This window comes from Chelonia mydas, chromosome 1 (genome assembly GCF_015237465.2).
Source record: "Chelonia mydas isolate rCheMyd1 chromosome 1, rCheMyd1.pri.v2, whole genome shotgun sequence".
Taxonomy (NCBI): Eukaryota; Metazoa; Chordata; order Testudines; family Cheloniidae; genus Chelonia; species Chelonia mydas.
Window position 1 is genome coordinate 33,761,234 of NC_057849.1, and position 16,871 is coordinate 33,778,104.

At 44.8% G+C, this 16,871-nt stretch overlaps 1 protein-coding gene across 3 annotated transcripts in view; it reads left to right on the top strand.

Moving 5' to 3' along the window:
- DYNC2H1 (dynein cytoplasmic 2 heavy chain 1) overlaps nucleotides 1-16,871 on the top strand; it is a 384,528-nt gene that overhangs the window by 115,731 nt on the left and 251,926 nt on the right. For all 3 annotated transcript variants that reach the window (XM_037889977.2, XM_043529611.1, XM_043529618.1), the window contains 2 exons: nucleotides 6,457-6,617; nucleotides 12,877-13,000. In XM_037889977.2, coding sequence (XP_037745905.1) covers nucleotides 6,457-6,617; nucleotides 12,877-13,000 — 285 coding nt within the window. The remainder of the gene's footprint in view (nucleotides 1-6,456; nucleotides 6,618-12,876; nucleotides 13,001-16,871) is intronic.

Sequence of the window (16,871 nt, forward strand, 5' to 3'; positions counted from 1 at the left end):
GGCTGGCAGTCCCAAGCCCTGGCTGGAGCCTGGGCATCCCGCAGCCCGAGCAGGACCCGGGGTAGGGGAGGAACAGCAGCCTGGTGCCACAGCAGGAGCTGCAGGCAGTGGCAGCAGCCCCCCAAGCCTGGGCAGGAGCCCAGCAAGAGCCACAGGGGGCAGCAGCCCAAAATGAGGGTGGTACACCCTCTTCTGCGCTGCTTGTGGAGGTGGGTCTGATCTCCCTCCAATAACAGCCATGCAGGGGAAGGACAAGTCCTGCCCCTCTCCAACCCAGCTGATTTGCTAGAGACCAGATTTCACGGGGAAGAGACTATTTCATGGTCCGTGACATGTTTTTCATGGCCATGAAATTGGTAGGGCCCTAGTTATATAACGCTTCATAAGCGAACTGACTTCAGTTCCTTCTCAACCACCTTGGCCTGAGATAGAGTTTTGGTGGTTGTCCTGTTGAGATTTCCTCAACTTTATCCTCTTCTCTTATTGATGGTTAGTCATGGTGTTTGTGTTAGTTTCTGTAGTTAGTAAATAGTAGTGGTATAGCTTTTTATCTTTTCTTTTTCGAAAAAAAAACATTTTATTTTATTTTCTCTTGCATTATGTTTAGATAGATACTAGTTAGTTAGTATTTCTTCTTTACTGGGGAGTTATGCCCAGTTCTCCCGGCTTCAGACATTGTCTGTCATGCTGGGAGGCGACCTTAGTCAGCAGCAGACACTCCCACTGCATCTGTTTCCTTGGGGAATTGCACATTGCCCAGAAGTACAACTTTTGTCTGGCACTGAAATGAAGAGCCAGAGAAAACAAAGAGCTAAAACATTGTCTCCTAATGATGGAGAGCTTTATACACCCAGCTTCTGACCCAGGCCAAGGGACCCTCATGGCCTCTTATACCAGTCTCTGAGCAAGTCTGCTGCTTCCACAACATCGGAGTCCCACGCTGTGACCGAGGGGTTACAGTGGACGAGAAGCTGGATATGAGTCAACGGTGTGCCCTTGTTGCCAAGAAGGCCAATGGCATTTTGGGCTGTATAAGTAGGGGCATTGCCAGCAGATCAAGGGACGTGATCGTTCCCCTCTATTCGACATTGGTGAGGCCTCATCTGGAGTATTGTGTCCAGTTTTGGGCCCCACACTACAAGAAGGATGTGGAAAAATTGGAGAGAGTCCAGCGGAGGGCAACAAAAATGATTAGGGGACTGGAACACATGACTTATGAGGAGAGGCTGAGGGAACTGGGATTGTTTAATCTGCGGAAGAGAAGAATGAAGGGGGATTTGATAGCTGCTTTCAACTACCTGAAAGGGGATTCCAAAGAGGATGGATCTAGACTGTTCTCAGTGGTAGCGGATGACAGGACAAGGAGTAATGGTCTCAAGTTGCAGTGCGGGAGGTTTAGGTTGGATATTAGGAAAAACTTTTTCACTCAGAGGGTGGTGAAACACTGGAATGCGTTACCTAGGGAGGTGGTGGAATCTCCTTCCTTTAAAGTTTTTAAGGTCAGGCTTGACAAAGCCCTGGCTGGGATGATTTAATTGGGGATTGGTCCTGCTTTGAGCAGGGGGTTGGACTAGATGACCTCCTGAGGTCCCTTCCAACCCTGATATTCTATGATTCTGTGACGGGTTGGGTCACAGAAACCCCCTTGGGACTGCCAACTGACATGCCAAGACTACTTCTGCCCCTGCTTTCCCTGCCAGCTTGAGACTCCAGCACCCTGTCTTGCTGAGCCAGGCACGCCAGTCTGCTCCAACACAGACCCAGGGTCTGAACCACATGCCCCAAAGCTGCAGACTTAGCTGAAAGCAACTTAAGAAGTGTTCCTGCCTTTAACACTCAGATGCTAAACTCCCAATGGGGTCCAAACCCTAAATAAATCTGTTTTACCCTGTATAAAGCTTATACAGGGTAAACTCATAAATTGTTCACCCTCTATAACACTGACAGAGAGATATACACTGTTGTTTGTCCCACCCCCCCAGCTATTAATACATATTCTGGGTTAATTAATAAGTAAAAGGTGATTTTATTAAATACAGAAAGTAGGATTTAAGTGGTTCCAAGTAGTAACAGACAGAACAAAGTGAATTACCAAGTAAAATAAAATAAAACATGCTAGACTAAGTCTAATACAGTAATAAAACTGAATACAGATAAAATCCTCACCCAGTAAGCTTCCTTTTACAGACTAGTCTCCCTAGTCTAGGTCCAGCAATCACTCACACCCCTGTAGTTACTGTTCTTTGTTCCAGTTTCTTTCAGGTATCCTTGGGGATGGAGAGGCTCTCTCTTTAGCCAGCTGAAGACAAAATGGAGGGGTCTCCCCAGGGTTTAAATAGACTTTCTCTTGTGGGTGGACACCCCTTCCTACCCCTGTGTAGAATCCCAGCTACAATATGGAGTTTTGGAGTCACATGGGCCAGTCACATAACCCTGCATGACTCAGAACTACAGGTAGTAGCCATGGTCCACATGCTACCTTGAACATCCTCAAGTAGACCTCTTATGTGGATTGGAATGTTCCAAGATCCATTGTTCCTTAAGTGTTTCTTGATTGGGCACTTAACTTTGCAAATTTCTAAAGAAGCTGACCAAATGCCTTACAAAGGTTACTTAGAAATCAAGCAAGTATACAGCCAATATTCATAACTTCAAGTACAAAAATGATACATGCATACAAATAGGAGGAATGTATTTAGTAGATCATAACCTTTACAGAGATGTGTTACATGGCATAAGTAGCATAAAACATATTCCAGTTATGTCATATATAATTTATAAGCATACTTCCATAAAGCCTTATAGGGGGCACCGTCACACACGCCTCCAGGGCATCTAAGAGGAAGAGCCAGGACACCTCTCATAAGCCCTCAAAGGAATGTGCCCTGGTTTACCAGGTAGAGAATCTGCCTCTAAAAAACCCAGGTTGTCGATATCTTCATCTACTCCGGTGCCATCAGCTCTCCAGTCAGATACCCATGAGGATTCTGGTTCCTCAGGTACCCAGGCCATGGCTAGACCGAAAGATGGCAAAGCATTGGGCCTGGAGAGATCATCTGTACCATTGATGGATCAATGCAATAAGAAGAGATCTTCCTCTGCTTTCTTGGTACCAAAGAAGCCTGCTTGGCTCCGACTGCACTTTCTTCAGAGTACATGAGACCTTTGGTACAGTCAGTGACTGCACTTACTTCCAAGTGCTGGAGACCTACAGTACCATCAGCGCCCTTGGCTGTGATTACTGTAGTGCAGACTATAGGCTCAGTACCAATAACACTCTTGGTACCACAGAAATTTCCTGGGACCTGGCTGTATCTCACATGCCCAGTTCTCCTCTGCTCAGCTCCGATGTGCTGTCAGTACCGAGAACATAGAAACACCTGAGATTTGCCTGGTATTGCCGGTTTCACCTTAGATCTCTCCAGGCTCTCCATCATTCCAGGGTGAACTTGAGGAAGAGGATTTTGATGAAGACCTTGCCTTGGTGTCTCAAGTGTCAATTCATGGTTCTCCCCCTCACTCTTGTAGAGGCCCCTTTCCAGTAGCCTCAGGTGAACCTGCAACTACCCATGACCCACAACTATCACTAACATCTCGCTGGTCTGAGCACCCGTGGGTGCCTCCTCTTATGCCTTATGCACCTCCTCCTTGGCTGTATTGGGACCCTTGGGCAGTCTATTACCAACAATTTTCCAGAGCATCCAGCACCACCCACCACAGAGAGGGGCAACCTGCATCACCTGTTCCCTCCAGAAGACCTGACCCTCAAGAAGAATTCTTCGAGTGTCAGGAAGCTAGAGGACATGAAGATGTTTCTCCTACATCCATCCTCTCTTCATCTCTGGCTGTAGCCGTCATACCTCCTTCTCCATCCCTGGTGGAGGATCCCCCTCCCTAAGTGTTGAGGCTGTCAAGTTTTGGAATTGGTACATATGCGATCGGATACTCATCACAGCTGACTATTTTCCAGGGGTTCAGAATGTGACCGCAGATGCACTCAGCAGGCACTTTTTCCAAGACCATGAGTGGGAAATAGACCCCAATATATTACACCACATATTCTGTCAATGGAGCACCCCTCAGATAGACTTGCTCGCCATAGCAGCCATCATGGCTTTCCACCTCCCAGTAGAGAATTATTCTGCCTCTTCCCACCCAACCACAGTGAGATTCCTCAGAGGGCTTGGAAACCTTGATCCACCAGTCCAATGCCCTACTGCAGTATGGGACCTTAATCTGGCCTTTAAATGCCTCACAAGACCACCGTGTGAACCAATGACTACCTGCTCGCTGCTCCATTTGTCAATGTAAATGGCATTCCTGATAGCCATCACATCGGCACGATGGGTTGGAGAAATGGGGGCCCTGATGGCATAACCCCCCTTCACAGTATTTTTAAGGACAAGGTCACACTGTGGCCCCACCCCAGATTCTTAGCTAAGGTTTCTTCTGAGTTCCATATCAATCAGTCCATTCACCTGCCTGTCTTCTACCCCAAACCGCATCTAGATAACCGGGAGGTACTGTTACACACCCTTGATGTCAGGAGAGCCCTGGTTCTTCTATCTGGATAGGATGAAGTCCTTCAGAAAGACCCACTGGTTGTTCGTCTTGCTAACAGATAGATCAAAAGAGTCAGGAGTCTCTAACCAGAGGCTTTCCAAGTGGATGTCAGGCTGCATTAATTCTTGTTACGAGTCTCACAATATTCAGCCACCTTCAAATATATGCACTCATGCTACGAAGTCCATTGCCACTTCTACGGCCTTCCTCAAGAACATGCCCATTATTAACATATGTAAAGCCTTTACTTGGGTGTCTATACTTACATTCACAAAACACTGTGCTATAACTCACGACTCTGCTTCTGGTACTGTGTTGGGCTTGGCTGTACTTTTTTCCACACTAGACTCGACTCGGAAACCTTCTCTGCCTTAGAGGGTATTGGTCAATAGTCACCTGGAGTGGAACACCCAAAGGGATGCTACTTGAAGAAGAAGAAATGGTTACTCACCCACCAGTAACTGTCGTTTTTCGAGATGTGTCCCCCTACAGGTGGTCCACTACCTGCCCTTCTTCCACTCTGCTGTGGAATTTTTGCTATCAAGTTTTGCGGTAGAGAAAGAACTGAGTTTGATTCGCCCACACAATGATGTATAACAACGGGACAGGGTATGAGACTGACTAATGTATGCACGGGCTGAAAGGACACTGCTATGAGAAATCTCTGATCAAAGGTGCAGGAGGTGCTAGTGCACTTAGAGTGGAGCACCCATAGGGACACACATCTAGAAGAACCACAAGGGAGTAACCAATTCTTTTTCACAAAAGCCTGCAGATATGACTGAATACTTCTGAATTATTACTGTCCTCTAAAGATCCAAATATATTATCCTTAGGGGAGGTGATAATACCATAGAGTTGGTGCAATTAGCTTAAAAAGCAGAGATATATGGATGGAGAATTATTTTACAATTAATTCTTAATGTTAAACTAAAACATTTTATTACTATACTTTAAGACTGTATTTTATAAAAAGTATTTTAAGGTTGTGCAACCTGGGGTGTGGAGTAGTGGGGATGTAGTTGTATGATTGGTAGAAAGGTTTTATAGCCCTTAAGTTTGCATGTTTTGGGAGATAATTACTTGGAATAGATCTCTTCAGTCATTGAGATCTCTGCTTTTCATCCAAGCCATTGTAAAAATTCTACTAGAGAATGATAACAATTCTGGCAGATTAATTCTTTTATTTAATCTAAAAATACATTAGGGCTTGATTGTGCTGGTTAGGCACAGTCCTGTATTGAGAGTTGTGTAGAACTTCTGCGGGTGCAGCCCTTTTCATGCTCCCTGGTGCATATGGAGGTTGTGCAAGATGTGTAATCCTTTAGGATGCAATAGTCTGCTTCTTCAGCCTCGCTCCTTTTATAGCTCTGTGCATGGGGGCTGCAATTGTGGCTGGTACTTAGCTTCGGATGCAGCTGCATACGAAGAGAAGACTTTTTGTGGCCCACCACTCCCATATACCTACTCAAGTACAGCCTTAATTTGGCCCATGGTGTGTAGATCTTCCTTAATAAGATTCATTATGTATTCTTTATAAAACTGAAGTATCCAACAGCAAAAGGGATCAAAAATAAAAGTAAATTGTTTCAGTTTTAATAGCTGTACAATATTTTTGGATGATTGTGCTGGATAAAAATGGAGAGTATGTTAGGATTATAATGTACAGTGTAACATGAAAATAAATTCTTGCCATAGGTAAATACCTGTTTACTTCAGCTTTTAAAAATTAAACTTTTTGAAAAGTTAATACCAATTTAAAAGATAAGTTGGATGTAATGAAGAAAATAAAATGCTAAAGGTGAAACATAAAGCCAAATTCTGTGAAAACTGAGAGGACATAAATGTTCTGTTGTCTTCTGTTGATAAAACAGTTATTTTTATTTTTTATAGCCACTGGTTAATGAAGCTAAATTAGCAGTTGGAAATATAAAGCCAGAGTCTTTGTCAGAAATCCGGTCACTACGAATGCCACCTGACATAATCAGAGATATACTAGAGGGTGTTTTACGACTGATGGGGATTTTTGATACATCATGGGTGAGCATGAAGAGGTAAGTTGAGGATTTTATTTAAAGCATTAATGCAGTAATGTATAATAGAAAATTCTGTTGTACTCTCTTGAAAGGTTTGGATGTAATTTTTAATGATCTTCTTGAAGGAAAATAATTTTATTCCTAACAATGAATAGATAACATATAGCTATTTATGGATAAAACTAATACATTTTCTGCAAAATACTCCTACGACTCTAGTTTCAGAGACCTTTTAACATTTGTTCTCCTTTGAGTGATTGTCCACATGCATATTCCACTGATGGGACACATATGCCAGAGATTAGATGGATGTGTGTCACGTATGCCAGCAGTACCCATAGGGTATGCATGCGCTCTTCAGTTCTTGTATTCAACTCTGAGGGCATACAAGGATGAGATGTGCCTCCTGCAGTTCAGTTTCTCTCACTGCCTCCCGGCTTAGGGTTGGAGCCTGATGGTCTGAGAGACCACCAAGCCCTCTTAATGGCTTTAGCTAATAGTTTTTACAATTAGTTTTATAGTGTAATCTTAGTAATTTTATTTTTTGGTTGCCTGTTGTAACTTTTAGTTGTTAGAACTTTTATTCATCTGGTATACTGTTTTTTGGTTCTCCTGGATTCAAATTCTGCTTCTCATGCAAGGGAGCTATCCCAGCTTTGAACAGATACTCAAAATGCCTGAGTTGCCTGGGAGAATTGCACATTCCCAATAGATATGAAAGTCTAGACCGCCCTGTAAAGGGACCTTCAGTGCCAAAGATCATGAGCACAGACTCTTTGCCTTAGAGAACCCTAACTCAAATCACGACTACAATGACAGCATCATCCTCAGACAGATCACAAGTGTCAGGCACTGCCTTCCGGTAGTCAGGCCTAGTGGTTGGAGCAGAGGTCGAAGCCAGACATAGGGTCGGGACTTGGCCGAGGGCAGTGCTGAAACACATCCGGGGACATGTCCTGGTCGGAACCAAGATCAGAGTCCATATACAAGTCAAAATCAGTACCATAGCGGGAGTCCAGATGCAGGCCAAAGGTTGAAGCCGGGTGGTCAGAGTCTGAGGGTCCGGGGGGAGTCAGGAGGTGGAGGTAGGGCTGGAGTGGGTTCGCTATAGGGCTGGAGCAAGATCAAAGTAGGGCAAAGACAAGCCTAGAGCAGGCTGGAATAGGGCTTGGGCAAGAATGAGGCAGAAACAGGAACTGGATCAAGAGCAAGCTGGAAGTCTAGAGAGTCTGTTGCACTGTGAGACAGCAGCAGGGTTCCTGGCTGGGCAGTGCTGTTGCACAGACTGATTTGCATCTCTGGTGGAGCTGGGGAAATACCTGAGCCTGGAAAGCCTACTCCTCATTAAGCCTACAGTTATGTGTGGCCAATTATCAGGTCATATTAGCGATATATGCCTTCTGCATACATGAGAGACTGCTTGCCTTTGTGGACTGCCTTCCTAGTGGCATTTGTGAGGACACTATGTCACTATTTAATGAAGGTCAACTTGTAGCTGGAATGAGACTCCAAGTAGTGCTCAATGGGGCGGATATGACTTCCAGATCAATGGCAATGGCTGTTGTTTTGCATCAGGCATCATGTCTTCAGGGTTTGGGTTTCCTAAGAGAAGTCCAGATGATGGTGGAAGACTTGCCTTTTGAAGGAACTGAATTGTTCAGCTCTAAGATAGACGAGGCTCTCCATACGCTAAAGGACTTACAAGCCATCTTGCTTTCCTTTGGAGTGTACACACCAGTTCCTCAGAGGAAACAAATGAAACAACAGTATTCCTCATGGAGACCAAACCAGCTGCTCTTTCACCATCAAAAGTCTTCAGAACCACCCAGGAAATGGCAGCATTTTCACAGGAGAAGATAACCCACTGCTCCATCACAAACTACAAAGTCTTCCAGTCCGAGAAGCAGTGATTGTGGTGGGATGGTTGAGAGATGGGTTCTGCCAGCAACGACTCCAGAAATCAACAACCTCCTCTTCGGAAATTGGTTAGCTCAATTGAGGCACACGTGGCCCCTTAACACCACTGATCAATGGACCATGAAGGCAATAACACAGGGGTTCTCCATCCAGTTCCAAGGACTGAATTCATTGGCGTGATCCTGGACTCCTCCATGTCCAAGGCCTGCTTCCCTAATTCTTCAACTAGAAAGAAACCCAAACGCTAATATGTGATCATGATTTGCCCTCCTAGGTCAAATGGCCACCTGCAGATTTGTGATGCTGAATGTGAGACTTCACCTCTGCTGCTTGCAGGGCTGGTTGTAGTTGGTCTGCACACCTTCCAGACATCACCTGGACACACTCCTCATCATCCTTCCATTGGTCCTATCCTTACTGAAATGGATAGGTGCAAGCAGAGGAGTCTCCTTCATGGCATCCCTACCATCCAAGACTATTGTCACAGATGCATCCCTACAGGGATGGAGTGCTCATATGGACAAACTAACAACACAGGGTCTATGGTCTCTGAGAAAGAGGAGAATATACATCAGTCACCTAGAACTCAGAGCTGTACAGAAGGCCTGCAAGTCCTTCCTCCACCTAACAGGACAGTCAGTTCAAATCATGATGAAAACATGACCACTATGTTTTACATCAGCAAACAAGGCAGTACCAGGTTTTCCCCTCTCTGCCAGGAAGCAGTCAAATTCTGGAACTGGTGCATCAACCAACTGTCAAGTGACTGGGACATGAGCACTTGTGCCTAGTGGAGCAGGAGTCATGCCTAATGGATAGAACAGGGGTCAGTGGCCAGATGTTGGAGCCGAGGGTCAGAACCAGAGTCAGAGACCAGATGCCAGAGCCAATGGTCTGACCCAGAGTCAGGAGCCAGGAGTTGGAGTGGAGGGTCAGAACCAGGTTGCCTGGAGTGAGGCAAGGCGGGGGCAAGGCTGGCGCCAAGGCAGGAATGGTAATGGGAACAAAGCAGGCACAGGACCTATCGCAACTGTGGGCAAATGTTTGAGTTGCCACTGGATTGCAGTTGCTACTGGGTCAGACCAAAGGTCCATCTAGCCCAGTATCCTGTCTTCTGACAGTGGCCAATGCCAGGTGTCCCAGAGGGAATTCATGAAGTGATCCATCCCGTTGCCCATTCCCAGTTTCTGGGAAACAGAGGCTAGAGACACCATCCCTGTCAATCCTGGCTAATAGCCATTGATGGATCTATCCTACATGAATTTATCTAGTTCTTTTTTGAACCCTGTTATAGTCCTGGCCCTCACAACATCCTCTGGCAAGGAGTTCCATGGGTTGACTGTGCGTTGTGAGAATCATAAACACTGGAGCTCTGTGACTGGCAGAGTCACAGTGGGGCAACCTGGCTAGCAGATAAAACTCCTGGCCAGATAATGCAAAGCCAAATAACTGCTTAATTCCTCGCCAGTGTGACAGATGGCTACAGGAGAGTGATAGAAGGTAGATATATTAGCCCCTGATTAAGCAGGTCCCTTTTCCCAGAGTAAGATAATTGGCTGTTCCAGAACAATCAGGAAGTTGCTGGAACCAATTAACGCAGGCTACTTAGGACACCTGGAGCCAATTAAGAAGCTACCAGAATCAATTAGGACAGGCAGGCTAATCAGGGCACCTGGTTTTAAAAAGGACCCCGGAGTAGAGGGCGGGCCCGGGTTCCCCCCCATCCTCCCAACTCCCTGTTGGATGCAGTAGGAGTTGACCTGGACTGTGGGTCCCACCAGAGGGGAAGGTCCCTGGCCTGTCCCCCGACCCAGTAGGTGGGCCAGCAGAGACTGTGGGAATTGTTCTCCTTCCTTTTTCCCATGCTGGCTAGTGATGAGGTTAGCTGAGTGGACGGCAGGTTTGAGCCACTAGCAAAAGTGTCCAAACTGAGGGCTGCCATGAATCTCAGAGGTGAGCAAATCCACCAATAAGCACAGGACCCACCAAGGCAGAGGAGGAACTTTGTCACACCAGATAGTGCCTCGCCAGATAATGCCAAAGAACTGGTAACAGTATATAAATTAACAATTGATCAATCAATAAAAAGTACGAGGAAGTTATTGATAGGTAAACAGATTAACAAATCAGGAACTGTTGCTGGGTAAATTAGTAATTGTTGCAGTGCAGAGTAAGACTAGTACCCTTCACATGAATCATAACCATAACAGGACTTTAAGACTCGCACTCCTCAAGCCAGGAGTCCCTTCTCAACATGTACAGATCCACAAAGGTCACACGGGATACTGTGATTGACAGCCCTAGGCTGCACTCACTCTACTGGTCCTGTGCTCTTAGTGGGGCATACAGGACTGAGTCTGTGGCTTCCAGAATAGAGGGGCCTTCTGATAGTTTGGGGTGAAATGGGATGAAAGCCAAAGTTTATGAAGAACGACTTTGCTGGTGGCAGCATGTGTTGTGTTATTGTAAGCGAATTTGGCCAAAGACAACAGGGGAAACCAATTATTTTGGTGAAAATTCAGGAAACAGCTCGAGTACTGTACCCATGTCTGGTTGACTTTTCTGATCTGGTTGTCAGTCTGAGGGTGATAGGCAGTTGAGAGGAGGGGCGTGTTGTTGAGAAGGCAGAGGAATTCCAGCCAAAACCGGGAGGCAATTTGGGTGCCCCAATCAGAAATGATGTGTTCTGGTATGCCGTGGTACTGGAAGATGTGTTCCAGGAAAAGCCATGCCATTTCACGGCTGATGGAAGGGTATGAGAGGGGATGAAATGGGACATTTTCATCAGGAGGTCCACCACTGTCAGAACGACCAAATGCCCTTGGAAGTGGGGCTGCTCCACAATGAAGTCCGTGGAGAGGGTAGATCAAGGGTTTGGGGATGTGGGAAGGGATGGAGATCGCTCACAAGTCTCATGTGAGGCTTTTGGGGCTTGGCATAGGGGTTGATTCTGGCTAAGCCAATCTAGAATGATATGTAAATGGTGGTCATGGAGTTCTTCATTCTCATAGAAGATGAGAATGTTATTGATTGCATACTGTGATATGATTTAGTGCTCAGTATTCAACACAGCATTGGAGAGAGAGCCATCATTCTTGGTTACAAAGAATATGGGGGCACTAGCTGGGGAGAGATGAATGAATCCCCTCACAGGTTTTACTCTGGGTACTCCTGGAGGGCCTATAGGTCTTTTTCCAAAGAAAGTGTGTCTGAAGGGAATCTCCATCCCTTGGCAGAGTTCAGTGGGGGAGTCGTAACTGTGGTAGGGTATCTGCCTTCTGTTTTTTGAACATCCTGGTGAACTCCAGGTATTTGACAGGAATCTTAGGTGTCGCTGGACCTGCTACTCTTCTCTCTGGGAGCCTTGAGGGTTGGAGTGCACCTCAGAGTGTAGTCAGTTGTGAACCAGGACTAAGGAGACATTCATGTCAGCACTGCAGAGAGCGGAAGGACACTGTCCTTGATTGCCAGCTGATTAAGGGGTTGTGGGTGACAAACAAGGGGTGCCAAGGATGACTGGCAAATGTGACGAGCCGATCATCCAAAACTGCATGATTTCCGTGGTGGCTGCCACTGGTGATGACCTCCAGGGGTGCCATCTGATATGTGATGAGCCCCAAAGAGAGGGGTGACCCATCAATGGTCTCAATGAGCTTGGGGGAGTTTTTGTGGAGGGTAGGAATCTGATGACTCTTGACAAATTCTTGGTTGATGAAGTTACTGGATACATCCTAGTCAACCAGTTTCTCCAAGCAGAGGTTGGGCATTGCAGGGTGCCAGAAGTGGAGGGGAAGACAAAGTGGAGTGGTGTGCTGGTTAGGGGTTGTCTGGATTCTGGCAGAGCCATGGCAGAGCAGCTCACTGTGGGGGCAGAGTGGAGTACTAACCCAGCCCTGGCTCTGCTTCTGGGGCTGGGTCCTGGCATTTCCCAGCCTGAAGGGTTCGGGGGGGGGGGGCAGGGGGGCATTGGTTCTTGGATGGGCAACCTGCCACAAATGTCTGGATTCCCCACAATACAAGTGGGGTTCTAGAGTCTGGCACTGGATCTTTCATTGGCAGAGAGGTGAGGTCAAACTTGATTGATCTGCATTGCCTCGAGGTCTGGTAGATTGTCCAGAATCCCATAAGATGGAAAGGTCCGCCGTATATGCCCTTGGAGCAGAGCATGAGGACTGAAGAGCGTATATGCTCTCCCTTTGTACTGCCGTCCAAAAAGACTCTGATCTCTGACACACAAGGTGCATGCGTACCATCAGTGGAATGTGCCTGTGGACAACTCATCTTGAATTCCAGTTACTTTACACTGAGTAACTTTGTTTTATCAATGCTTTGTCATTTAATTATTTAATACTATTCGCAGTTTCCTTGCCAAAAGAGGAGTGAGAGAAGACATTGCAACCTTTGATGCCCGTAACATTCCAAAGGAAATACGAGAGAGTGTAGAAGAACTTCTGTCTAAAAACAAGGCATCTTTTGATCCAAAGGTAACTCTCTTATTGCATTACATAAAAAAAAAATGGACTAGCTTCTGTGGTCCACCAGGATCACTGTGCACTATGGGCACAGTGTAAAGTGGACTCAAACTGATAGAGGGTAGCCAGTGGAGAATTCTTCCAACAGAGGGGAAGGCTATCAGTAGAAACAGAGAGAGAAAATCTGGCAGAGGAGATTCTACTGCCTTCTGCCCCAGCTGCGTCACCATCCTGAGTGTAAGGGGGTTTGTTGGACGTGGGACGCGGATGAGATGAGGAAAAGTGGTGGTGTGATAAACTACAGGCCTCAGGTACCTTATGGCAATGGCATAAATTAGGGTTGTGGTGGAGCCAGGCAGCTCTGAATCTGGGAACCGCAACCTGCTCCCTGTGACCTCCCTGCAGTCAGAACCTTACTTCTAATTTTAATTAACAAAAGAGACTAAGGTAACCTAATGGGTTAATGGCCTTTAAAACTTAATTTGAATAAATCAAGACAGCAATAGTTATATAAAAGAATTTTACAACATTAGTTCCTTATTTTTTAAAAGGAAGAGTATAAGGATGTGACCTTGCAAATAGGAGACTCATGCTAGTGGACTCGGCACTCTCCAAACCCAATGGACTTCCCCGGGGCTTGACATGGGCACATGGGTCTTCTTATAACAATTTCCCACCCCTCATTTGAAAGATCAGCTCAACAGCACAAAATGGCTAGTTGGTAGACCCTGATATATAGTGTCTATGATTAACATAAGAACATAAAAACGGCCATACTGGATCAGAACAAAGGTCCATCTAGCCCAGTATCCTATCTTCTGACTGTGGCCAATGCCAGGTACCCCAAGAGGGAATGAACAGAACAGGTAATCATCAAGTGATCCATCCCCTGTCGCCCATTCCCAGCTTCTGGCAAATAGAGGCTAGGGACACCCAACCCCCCGCTACCTGGCTAATAGCCATTTATGGACCTATCCTCCATTAATTTATCTAGTTCTTTTTTGAACCCTGTTATAGTCCTGGCCCTCACAACATCCTCTGGCACAGAGTTCCACAGGTTGACCGTGCATTGTGTGAGGAAATCCTTCCTTTTGTTTCTTTTAAACCTGCTGCCTATTAATTTCATTTGGTGACCCCTAGTTCTTGTGTTATGAGAAGGAGTAAATAACACTTCCTTATTTACTTTCTCCACACCAGTCATGATTTTATAGACCTCTATCATATCTCCCCTTAGTCATCTCTTTTCCAAGCTGAAAAGTCCCAATCTTATTAATCTCTCCTCATATGGAAGCTGTTCCATACCCCTTATCATTTTTGTATCATCTGCAAATTTTGCCACCTCACCTTTTACACCTTTTTCCAGCTCATTTATGACTATGTTGAATAGGACTGGTCCCAGTACAGACCCCTGGGGGACACCACTATTTACTGCTCTCCATTCTGAAAACTGACCATTCATTCCTACCCTTTGTTTCCTGTCTTTTAACCAGTTACCAATTGATGAGAGGACCTTCCCTCTTATTCTATGACAGCTTTCTTTTCCTAAGAGCCTTTGGTAATGGACCTTGTCAAAGGCTTTCTGAAAATCTGAATATACATATGTCCATATGCTTTTTGACCCCCTCAAAGAATTCTAGCAGATTGGTGAGGCATGATTTCCCTTTACAAAAACCATGTTGACTCTTCCCCAACAAATTATAAAAAGAAAAGGAGGACTTGTGGCACCTTAGGGACTAACAGATGTTCTTGTCAACTGCTGGAAATGGCCCACCTTGATTATCACTACAAAAGGTTCCTCCTCCACCCCCGCTCTCCTGCTGGTAATAGCTCACCTTACCTGATCACTCTCGTTACAGTGTGTATGGTAACACCCATTGTTTCATATTCTCTGTGTATATAAATCTCCCCACTGTATTTTCCACTGAATGCAGCCGATGAAGTGAGCTGTAGCTCACTAAAGCTTATGCTCAAATAAATTTGTTAGTTTCTAAGGTGCCACAAGTCCTCCTTTTCTTTTTGCAGGTACAGACTAACACGGCTGCTACTCTGAAACCAACAAATTATGTTCATCTATGTTTCTGACAGTTCTGTTCTTAGTTTCAATCAGTTTGCCCAGTACTGAAGTCAGGCTTTCTGGCCTGTAATTGCCAGGATCACCTCTGGGGCCCTTTTTAAAAATTGGTGTCACATTAGCTATCCTCCAGTTATCCTGTACAGAAGCTGATTTAAATGATAGGTTACAAATGACAGTTAGTAGTTCTGCAATTTCAAATTTGAATTCCTTCGGAACTCTTGGGTGAATACCCTTTGGTCCTGGTGACTTATTACTGTTTAATTTATCAATTTGTTCCAAAACCTCCTCTAATGTTACCTCAATCTTGGACAGTTCCTCAGATTTGTCACCTAAAAGAAAAGCTCAGGTTTGGGAATTTCCTTCACATCCTCCGCCATAAAGACGAATGCAAAGAATTCATTTAGTTTTTCTGCAATGGCCTTATTATCTTTGAGTGCTCCTATAGCATCTTGATCGTCCAGTGGCCTGACTGGTTGTTTAGCAATCTTCCTGTTCCTGATGTATTTTAAAAAAAAAATTACTATTACTTTTTGAGTCTCTGGCTAGCTGTTCTTCAAAATCTTTTTTGGCCTTCCTAATTATATTTTTACACTTCATTTGCCAGAATTTATGCTCCTTTCTATTTTCCTCACTAAGATTTAACTTCCACATTTTAAAGGATGCCTTTTTGTCTCTCACTGCTCCTTCTACTTTGTTGGTTAGCCCCGGGGCACTTTTTTGGTTCTCTTACTATGTTTTTTTAATTTCGGGTATACATTTAAGTTGAGCCTCTATTATGGTGTCTTTAAAAAGTTTCCATGCAGCTTGCAAAACTTTCACTTTTGGCACTATGCCTTTTAATTTCAGTTTAACTAACTTCCTCATTTTTGTGTAGTCCCCCTTTCTGAAATTCAATGCTACAGTGTTGGGCTGCTGTGGTGTTCCTGCCACAGAGATGTTAAATTTCATTATATTATCATCACTATTACCAAGCGGTCCAGCTATACTCATCTTTTGGACCAGATCCCGTGCTCCATTTAGGACTAAGTCAAGAATGGCCTCTCCTCTTATGGATTCCAGGACATTTAAGGTGTCAAGAAACTTTATTTCTGCATCCTTCGTTAGGTGACATGTACCCAGTGAATATGGGGATTGTTGAAATCCCCCATTATTATTGGGTGTTTTATTTTGATAACCTCTCTAATCTCCCTGAGCATTTCACAGTCACTATCACCATCCTGGTCAGGTGATTGGTAATATATCCCTACTGCTTATTATTCTTATTCTTATTATTCTTATTATTAGAGTATGCAATTACTATCCATAGAGATTCTGTGGTACAGTTTGGTTCATTTAAGTTTTTTACCTCATTTGATTCTATGCTTTCTTTCACATATAGTGCCACTCCCCCACCAGCATGACCTGTTCTGTGCTTCCGATATACTTTGTACCCTGGTAATATCGTGTCCCACTGATCCTCATTCCAACAAGTTTCTGTGATGCCTATTATATCAATATCCTCATTTAATACAAGACACTCTAGTTCACCCATCTTATTATTTAGACGTCAAGCATTCATATATAAGCACTTTAAAAACTTGTCATTTTTTAGCTGTCTGCCATGACAGGATGTAATTGAATGGGATTCTTTTTCATTTGACTGTTTCTCATCAGATCCCACCTGTATTTTATCATCTTCCATTCTCTCCTCTTTACTAGGACATACAGAATCTCCATTAATAGATCCTCCCCAGGGGATGCTTCCATCCAAACCACATGTCAGCTTTCCTCCAGTCCTTAGTTTAAAAACTGCTCCATGACCTTTTTAAT